Source organism: Trypanosoma cruzi, genomic scaffold, assembly GCF_000209065.1.
Source record: "Trypanosoma cruzi strain CL Brener 1047053513589 genomic scaffold, whole genome shotgun sequence".
In the NCBI taxonomy this organism is placed as follows: Eukaryota; Euglenozoa; class Kinetoplastea; order Trypanosomatida; family Trypanosomatidae; genus Trypanosoma; species Trypanosoma cruzi.
Window position 1 is genome coordinate 12,565 of NW_001849181.1, and position 9,464 is coordinate 22,028.

Genomic DNA, 9,464 nt, shown 5'->3' on the forward strand with positions numbered 1-9,464 from the left:
CTAAAACGCCCACATAAAGGGCAGAGAAAACAAAAACAAAAAAGAAGGAAAGAAAAAGAAGAAGAGTCACTGATGTGTGAACGAATATGCCTCAACTCCTTTTCATTACAAACCGCTGGGCACATGCAAATATTCCCCTCCTTCCTTTCAGTGTTTTTTTTCCCTTTATTATTCTCCACAAGTCCTGCCTTCTCCTTTTAATGTTTCATACTTCTTGTATTAAACATTCATTCCCTCACCGCTCCGGTCATTCAACAAAATTGCCATGGCGCATCACCTCTCGGTCGCGGAAAAAAGCGCACCATGTGATTTGGCAGAAGAGAAGACCAGAATACATCGTCCGACATCGTCTCGCTGAGATTGAGGGATTCAAAAAAGACCTTCACAAAGTTTCGATCCTCCACTTGTGGAAAAAGAACAGGCCGAAGACGATGCACACCACCGTCAATGAGGGTCTGCTCCAACTCCGGTAGGGTGGCACCAAATACCTCCTTTGAGCGGGTCGACGCAAGAACGTACACACAGCGCGTCACCACCGGTTGCACCAACTCCATAGAAAGGCCAATGGCAAGAAGTATATTCAATACATAGGCATGAAGGTTCATACCACGTTCATGACTCTGCTCTTTATGCGCCCCTAGCCTCTCCAATGAGGTGTCATGCTCTTCCAACGGCAGAACTCCCAGGGCGGCATTCAAAACAGCGGCCTCATTCTCGTCCTCTCCGCCAAAATCTATTTCACCAAAAAAGTCAAATGCCTGGGAAATGGGATTAAATGTGCAGGATGTCTCCTCATTTGCAGAGAGATCAGAGCCAATAGGCAAAACCTCCTCCTCCTTCTGCTCCTCTTTCTCATTCTTCTCCCCATTTGCTTGTATCCCTGAAGACTCACACACAGTGTGTGTCCTGGCAAGTGAAGCAGGTCCGGCAGGAGCAGTTGAGGAGCATGTTCTCTGAGCCTTCTTCACGGGTATGGAGCTGCAGCACATAACCACACTGTGAATTGAAGACAGACACTCCTCATTTTTGCCCTTCTGAAGATAAAGAAAAGAAAGAAAAAAGTGCGCTAGTAGACGCAGCTGCGTGAGGCGTTGCGTTGTCTCTTCGTCGTCGTCTTCTTCCTCTGTTCCTCCGTGTTTCACCAACGTGTTCACTGTCCTCTTTGGCACTTCTAGCCGAGCAACGCGAAAAATGTGACCGTCCAAGACGCTGAGAAGCGCACGAAGTGAACCCACCGCGTCGTAGAATTTCTCCCCGGTAGCAAAAAAAATCTGGGCGTCGCGTATGGAACTCAGTACCAAAGCCTTTCCCCGTGCAACTGTGGGATCTTGCGGATTTGAGGGTAACGGAAAATTTGATTCAAACCCAAGTGGGACCGCCGTGAATGGAGGCATAAACTGGGGCGAGTTCTTCCCGTCGTGTGACATGGCGCCATCGCTACGCTCATCGTAATTGCTGCCGATGCCCAAACGATTCGGTAATCGCATCTGTTGAGTGGGGTGTGGGTAGGGAGGTGGTGTACGAACGCTTTCACCGGAAACAATGCCATTTCCATGTGTAGCCGATACATGTAAAGGAGGCGTAATCCCTGCAGGTTCCTCATCTGAATTTGAAAGGGATTGTGAACGGTATCCTCCGGCCAATGCGGGGGGACACATCAAGGCTGCGGGACCCTCTTGTGCTTTTGGGTAGTGCCGTGGTGCCGGTGTATGCCAGGTGCCATTGGTATCTCTCACCTCGTAACCACGAGGGGTATAACTGTTTTTATTGCCTATACTTGAAGGAAATTGTGGGTTTCTCTGAGCAGCCATCATTTCGGACTCTTTTCGCTTGAGGTTATAGTAACTATCCACAGCCTCCTTCAGGGTGCGGTAGGCAAAGTTCCCGGAACCAAATATGCATTTCATATTCGTCGCTGGATCCGCGTCATGAAAGACACGATCTACAATCGCTTGTTTGGCGGTGTCGCACTTCAGTCGTAGTGGTGGCTTTCCGGAACCATTTGGCATCTCCATGCCGCTGCGTTGCAACATCCTTTCCGCACCACGACGATCGGCAAACTCAACAAAGCCATATATCCAGTTTTGTGTCACGGTGAAGTTGCCGCAGAGGCGCACACGCAGAAATTCCCCACACTCCGAGCATAGCGCAGCCAACTCTCCCTGCAGCATGCCACTTGGGAGGAAACGTAAATGTACAGTTCGTTCAAGAAGATCCGTGTCTGCAGCCTCCTCCTCCACAAGCCGCTGCCGCTCCTCCTTTGAAAGCGCCTTAAACTCCCGGTGTTGACGTTTGGAGAAGTTTTCGTAGTTGCTCGGCCCGTGATACGTGAAGGGGTATCGTAACGTCGGCTCCACCTCCGTGTCTCTCGCCAGCGTAAATGGCGGTGGGGCCGTGTTGTGTTCGTCCGACGGCGTGTGGCCCGTGGGGGTAGAAAAGTTTTTGTTCACCATGTGAACCGCCTGCCTTGGCCTCCTCCCCATTAAAACCAAATGTATATATGTATGTATCCCTCCCTTTTTTTTTCTCTTTCTCTTTCTCTCTCTTTCTTTGCTGTGCCGTTACTGTCCTCCTGTTTCCTTGCTCCCGGTTACTGTGAATTTCACACCTGTTGGTTCTTTGTGTATGCGTGTATCGTGTGATGGCAAATTATTTTTTTTTTTCCACCTGACACGCCTCTCTTCTTCTCCCCGTAAACAACTGCAATGAGTAAATGCTTCTAGTCGTCGTCGTCGAATGGCCACCAACCCACCTCCTTTGTTTGTTTGTTTGTTTGCTGTGTGTGTGCGTGTGTGTGCCGTGTTTTCTGTGTATCAATGTGTCTGTGTGTATGTGTGCTTCCGTAACGAATGCGGTGTACCTACTTTGGGTGTGTGTCTTTCCCCTTCTCCCCCCCACTCTACTCCCTTTCCCCCCGTTATCACCTTCTCTTTTCTGTTTTACCGCCTTCACTTCTTCCTCTTTTTTCTTCTTCTGCTGCTGCTTCTGCTGCTGTTGTTTCTTTACTCTCTTCTCTTCTCTTCTCTTCTTTTCTTTTATTTTTCCCTTTTTTTTTCTTTTTTTTATTTAATACTTCGCTTATTTTTTCTTTTAATTTTTTCTTCACAACTTTTTTTTTTTCCTTTTCTTTTTTTGAGTTTTGTGCCTTCGTGTCACCTGCGGCCCTGCGCTCGGGAGGATCTCAGTTTACTCTCGCGCAGCCGCGTCCCAAAAGGGGGAGTCGCAGACAAAAAAAAAAAAGAAGAGAAGCGGGCGGCTGCAAAGAGGGGCGGAAGACACACACACACACGCCGGTGGCCGTAAATAAATGTAAATTATTAAGTGGAGGGGTGGCGGTCGGAAGAGTAAAATATTTCTGCGGCCACTTTTCCTCCTCTTTTTTTTTTTTTCTGCCGCCCGTTGGCGCTGCGATGCGTCCACTCGGAAAAGAACTCCCGTCCGCGGGGGACGCCCCTCACAAAACACGCCGGCAGAAGCGGCAGCGAAAAGGTGCAGGCGGCCTCCGTCTGTCCGTCCGTCCGTGCAGGAATAAAAGAAAAGAAGAAGACATGCGGGCCACACAACACCCTCCACCCCCCCCCCTTTAAAAAAAAAAAAAAAACAGGGATGCAGCCACAGAAGCAAAACAAAAAAAAAGAAAAAAAAGTGTTTCATATATAAAAAAAAAAAGTGAGAAACACACAAATAGAAAGAGAAAACAAAATCACATGTATGCATTTAACATAACAAAACAACAAAAAAAAAAAGAAAAGAAAAGAAAAGAAAAAAAGCCTTCACTCTCACACAGAAGTACAAATGCCAATACATAAATATATGTGTATCCATATATATATATATAAATATATACAATGAGGGAAGTAACACAAGATACTTATGTCCCGTGCAAGCAGTTGTACTGCACTCGTGTCACTGACCCAAATATACACCGTTTGTAATGTATGATATTCCATTGCATGTGGTGTCGTGTGTGTATGTGTACAAAAAAAAAAAAAAAAAGGAGGAGGAGGAGGAGGAGAAGGGAGGGGAGGGAGGGAAGAGCAATCCTTCTCATTTTCTATTCATGCATGCACTCTTTGTCTAGTAATATAAAATACATATATTTATTTATTATTTATCTTCTTCCTCTTATTATTATTATTATTATTATTACTTCAACGGTTTTATATTCGTTTGGCTGAATGCACAACACCTCCCCCTCCCCCCCCTTTATTTCCTCCTCTTAGTTTGTTCTCATGTAACCTTCACTCCCTCCCACTCCCACTCCCACACATACACGCTGACTTTTCCCCCGTCCCCTCCCCCTTTTGGAAGAGGAGGAAGGTCGAGGGTGTTGGATATCCCCACGTACGTTCGTTCCTAGCCCCCCCCCCGCAGTCACACTTGCCCTCGCCACAAACACAACTATACAAATGTCCATAATAATAACAACAAAGAAACTGCCAAATATAAATGCACGGCAAGGTGAGAAAGGAAGAAAGAGAAAAAGCAGAAGATCACGCACATCACACCACAATGAGAGAAAAATAAAAGCCCTGTTGTATTCAACTTCAACACAATCTTCATTTTCATTCTTTTTGTTTTGTTTTGTTTTGTTTTGCCTTCCAAATTAGTGGAGAAATTATTCCGTGCTGTTGCCTCCGTGGAAGTAAAGTGAACGGCGCAAAAAAGCCCCAACAACCCCGTGCAGCAGCCACCATTTCTTCGTGTCCCTCACAGTAACAACACACGCACCCACACACAAATAGCCGTCTGAACGCATGTATGCATGGATGTCTACTGCGAGAAAAGGGAATTGCCCCCTTAGTCCCGCCCAGCAAACACCAGCGGATTGTGACCGGGCACACACAAAAAAAAAAGAAAAAAAAAAGAGGGAAGGAGGGATAGAGAAAAACCAACGCCTCAACGTACCCCCGTGTCCATTTCCCCTCTCATTCCTTCTTATTCTCAATGTGGGTGGGTCGAGCCCCTCTAATTTTGGATTCGTTTTCCTTTGTTTTTTTTTTTTTTGTTTTGTTTTTTTTTTTTTTTTTGTTTTGTTTTGTTTTGTTTTGTTTTTTTGAGGCAGAGAGGGCGTCCGCCTTTTATTGACACTCGCACTTTCCTCCTAAACACCTCCTCCTTCTCTTTCTCCTCCACGGCACAGTCCGCAATTCACATGCACAATTCAGCCTACTCCTGCGTTTGTTTTTTTTTGTTGTTTTTTGTTTTTTTTTGTTTTTTGTTTATTTGTTCCTTCCATTTTACTTGTCTCCCCCTTTCCCTCAAAGCCGCGCAGTTGAGTGCGTGTGGGTGGGTGTCCGTTTCGGTGGGGCGGGACGTGATGGTTGGCTCCCCTGCAACACGCACCCACACCGGCGTCAACTGAAGAAAAGGGGACAACAACCATTTAAAGAAAAAAAAGGGAAAAAAGGAAATTCACTCATATATATTATATTACACACGTTCATTAGGCGGCTTTGCAGTCAATGATGCAGAGAGTGTCAGTAAAGACGGCCATGCGCTCTGCATGCGTTCCCTGTGACTGTGTCGCAGCGGGCCGTACCCCCTTTGCAGTCGGCACGTGAATTTGTCCCCAGCGGTGAGGCGTACGTCGTTCACCCCGCAAGTCCCCTCTTCCCCTTTCCGCCCGCAGCTCATCATCCACAGTGTGGAGAAGCATTCCTTTTCTTTTTTCTTTTTCCTCTTTTCTTTTTTTTTTTTTTTTTTTTTTTTTGCTGCTGGTGCCGTCAAGTCACCCGCACGCTGCCGCTCAGCAAATACATCGTCGCACTCCCGTTAACAACCAATGACAGCAACGGCCGGGTTCTTCATCACAAACAGCATCACCACCCCCTTCTGCACCCCATACCACGGAGTGAATGTCTATTGACCTCTCCCCCTTCCTCAATGACATGCTTGAACGTCCTCTAAAACTTTAGCTTTTCTTCACAGACATGAGCGTTGTAGATAATCTGCGGCCCGGCGGGCACGATGCATGACGTCTTGGCGGTTGATGTGCGGACGCCCCTCTAATACCACGCGCCATACCATGACGCAAAAGCCCGTCGGACTTTTTGGAATGTTGCATTGCATGCAAAGCGGTATTTGGCGTAACAGCCCTAGGCTTTTCTTTTTCGATGCGCCTTCCACGTAACTCGGCTGTGGCTAGTCGTGGGGCGGAAGCAACGACGGTGCGATAATACATCTGCCTTGCCCTCGTCATTGTGTCATGTTGATCCTGCAACTCCTTCATAAACCGGCGTGATCGCGCATGAAAGTGGCCGCCTGGGACAGAGGTGGGGGTTTGTTTGGAGGTCAAATGCTCACGATCCCGGGAGAGGCTGTAGCCCGACGTGCCTACGGCAAGCGAAAGACGCGCGCCCTGCAAATTCCTGCCGTCGTCCAGCGACTTTCCACATCGATTTGGTGATACCTCTCGTTGTCTCAGAAACTTGGAAAGGTTCTGACGTGGCATTGGCATCACCGTCTCAGAGGCATGTCTCATCGAATTGGACTCATGTTCCTCCACCTCCACCTCCACCGCATTCAGAGAGCGCGGCTCGGCAGTCGCACCCACGGGACAGCCAAGCTGCATGGGCGGCTGGACGATGAGAGGAGCCTTACCCTGCCCGACTTTCATCATGATTTCATTCCCCGCAGAGCCGCAGCCACTACTCGCCTTGCCGTTCGCTTCTTTCGTCTCAGTGGGAAAAGGCAGCTCCTCGCCCCTCTTGGCTTCCGGTGTGACTACACGACAGCCCTCATCGGGGCTGTACAAATGCGTGACGTACTCCGTCGCTGTGAGAAATGTCTGACAGCAGCCCGCACAGAGAAAACGACTGCCTGGACATGCATTCATCAAATGCTCTCGCATGTCAAACGGGGAAAAGGAAGCCCCACAGCCGAGACACGGCGTCATTTTTGTACGCTTGCTGCACGTGTACGCGGCGTGTGCGCCCAACTTTGCCGCCTCCACCCCCACGCCGCAGTCCGGGCAGCTCACTATTTCTTGACCGCAGCGCATGATGTGCGCAGCGGAACCCAGACGACGACAGTAGGGGCATGTTCTAAGGGACGCGGGCAGAAGCGACCTCTTGGCTACAGATGTCTCCTTCGATGGGGCGGAGGACTCCCCACCGGTGGTTCCGCTGGCCGCCGTGTCCGAGTAATGTTTCTTCATTTCACTTCCCCGCATCCCCCTCCTGACAAAACACAAACACAAAAAAAGAATGACAAACTAGTGAAAGAAAAAAGAAAGGGAGAAATGAGGAGACAACAAAAGAAAAAATGAGGCATGCAGAAAGTCGTAGTGGAAACACACACACACACAAATACACAACAAAATACAAACGCTGCCCTCCGTACACTCCCACACACCGGGCCACAGAAATGAAAATCGCAGGCAGGCAGCCAAAAAAAAAAAAAGAGAGGATGGCGCACCTTCGCTTCCGCATTTAAATGCCCAAAGGGCAAGAATCAAACCGGTCTACAGCCACACGCAAAAAAAATAATAATAATAATAATAATCATAAACGCGCACTTCTTGCTTTTTTTTTTTTTTTTTTACCTTCACTTGTTATTTCCCTCCCGCTCCTCCTGCCGCAATGCCTCATGTGTGCAGTAATCCCACATGACGGTCTCGACGCTCATGCAGCAAAACTATTTTTTTTTTTGGGAGGGAGGGGGGAATTTATTATGGCATGACGCAATAAACCCCTGTTAATGGCCGATCGCCTGCCAACCGTCCTTACGCTCAGAGAAGACCTCCTCCCATGCATCGCCGCTTTGGAAGCACGAACATTAACTGCAGACACTGGCAGAAGGGAAAGAAAAGTTGTGTTGGTCCAATCGCCGTAAAACGTTTAAAAGATTACAACGACGTGCTTCACTCGTATTTGTGTGTGTGTGTGTCTCCGTGAGTGCTCGCCATAAAACATATAAGGGCGCATGCAACTTCAGCCTACACGCAATTTTGTGGGAAGCTCCTCCAAAGGCATTCCAATCATTTGAATCTCCTCGTGACGCATGTACGAAAAAAAAAAAAGAAAAAAAAAAAAACAGATTTTGCTTATCTATTGAAACATTCGGCAAAAACAATAAAATTGCAATTCAAAAAAGAAAAAGAAAAACACCGTTTATTTCATGTTTTGTTTTGTTTTTTGTTTTTTGTTTTTCTTACGGTCGTTCATGTTTTGGGCGTAAAATCAAATGGGCCCCCCCTTCACTCTTGCGGGCGGCTCATTGCGCCAGGGACGCCAAATTGCCCCACGCCCGTATACATTGCCTGCGGTCCGGCCTTTCGGGAGAGCAATGCGGGGTCTCTCGGCCGGGGTGCTCGCATGTGCGTCAAGAAATTCCCCTGAAATTGCCGCGGCGTCATCTGCACGACGTCGCAGCGGCAAAAATCCAAAGCGGTACAACGTGTACGAAAGGGAGTAACACTTTGGGAGCAGTGCGGTGAGTTCGTCGCCCTCTTCAATGTCCTCCACGGCCCGAATAACAGCGCAGCGGATTCCACGTCCCGCAGTTCCCTCACGCTCCGCGGCAGACGGAAATTCTACAGTCATCTCTGTGTTGGCCACCCCACCCGGGGGATGCTGCAGCATGTCCAGCACCGGCACCACAGACGCAATGGTGTGAGGATCAAATTCATTCACAGCGGCACGTTTATGATCAACCACACCAAAAACGCGGTCCAGGAGAGTCCATCTAACACTGCTGACAAGGCGTGTCCATGCGTCCTCCTCTAATTGCATCCGTTTGCGCTCCGTACAAATGCGTTCAAACGGTTCCACGTTCTTTCTTATGGGAAGAAAGCGCTGACGTGACAATACAAAGCGAAAGGCCCAAGTCAAATCCTCCATAGAAGGGGGTGGCTGTCGATATTGGCCGTTGCCGTCGTGAGAAAATGCCTTTAGGTCCTCTCGGTACTCATGTGAACCGCTGGCCGTAGAATCAGGAAATGATGGGCATGATGCTTCAATCATCTGCGCAATTTCGTACTCCTTTAACCACTTTTGATGAATCTGTCGCAACCAGTGCGAGAAACGCCCACAGTGATCGCTGTACTCCAGGTGCGTCGCTGGGTCCAAGACACCGTGGTGAAGCTCGCGAATAAAATCATCATCAAATGGGGAAATAAGTCGCAGATACGGATAGAGTGGGCTGCACGGTCCTTCCGCCCTCTCGCAGGCAAGAAACAGCGCGCAATGCACCTGATCCACAAACAAAGGGTGCGGTACGGGATCAAATGTGCTCTTTCTTACACCCACAATGGACTCTATTGTCGCATAGGAAGGAACCCCGCGGCGTTGCGCAGCCAACGAATGACGCTGAAGAGTCTCGGAATTCAGGAAAAGACCCCATGGAGCCAAAGCATGCGTGGCAGAGTTAACAGATTCCCCATCGAAATCGTCGTAATCAGTAGACGCATCGGTAAGGGGAACTGCCAAAATCACATCTCCCGCCTTAAATCCCTTGCGTGC

General features: G+C 48.5%; 3 protein-coding genes across 3 annotated transcripts, besides 21 other annotated features; all 3 read right to left on the bottom strand.

The window, feature by feature from the left end:
• Positions 1-2,612: a sequence feature (areas merged during assembly that could not be assigned to a particular haplotype. This can correspond to areas where the two haplotypes were merged or to regions with more than two copies in the genome that were merged during assembly.).
• On the bottom strand, positions 252-2,483 carry Tc00.1047053505007.10 (RNA-binding protein, putative; the record flags this gene model as incomplete). The annotated part of the gene is made up of 1 exon (XM_800920.1): positions 252-2,483. The coding sequence occupies one exon, from the start codon at positions 2,481-2,483 to the stop codon at positions 252-254; it is 2,232 nt and encodes a 743-aa protein (XP_806013.1).
• Positions 827-866: a sequence feature (CT-rich).
• Positions 2,510-2,550: a sequence feature (CT-rich).
• Positions 2,613-9,464: a sequence feature (heterozygous, Esmeraldo-like haplotype).
• Positions 2,757-2,776: a microsatellite.
• Positions 2,778-2,837: a microsatellite.
• Positions 2,877-2,993: a sequence feature (CT-rich).
• Positions 2,998-3,134: a sequence feature (T-rich).
• Positions 3,586-3,703: a sequence feature (A-rich).
• Positions 3,728-3,769: a microsatellite.
• Positions 3,802-3,846: a microsatellite.
• Positions 3,996-4,028: a microsatellite.
• Positions 4,082-4,115: a sequence feature (AT_rich).
• Positions 4,126-4,149: a microsatellite.
• Positions 4,573-4,597: a microsatellite.
• Positions 4,980-5,055: a microsatellite.
• Positions 5,181-5,218: a microsatellite.
• Positions 5,663-5,713: a microsatellite.
• Positions 5,915-7,174, bottom strand: Tc00.1047053505007.30 (hypothetical protein, conserved; the record flags this gene model as incomplete). Its single annotated transcript, XM_800921.1, has 1 exon — positions 5,915-7,174. The coding sequence occupies one exon, from the start codon at positions 7,172-7,174 to the stop codon at positions 5,915-5,917; it is 1,260 nt and encodes a 419-aa protein (XP_806014.1).
• Positions 7,200-7,270: a sequence feature (GA-rich).
• Positions 7,486-7,511: a microsatellite.
• Positions 8,012-8,037: a microsatellite.
• Positions 8,184-9,464, bottom strand: Tc00.1047053505007.39 (hypothetical protein, conserved; the record flags this gene model as incomplete). The annotated part of the gene is made up of 1 exon (XM_800922.1): positions 8,184-9,464. A coding segment is annotated over one exon (1,281 nt), but the record flags the coding sequence as incomplete, so codon positions are not given.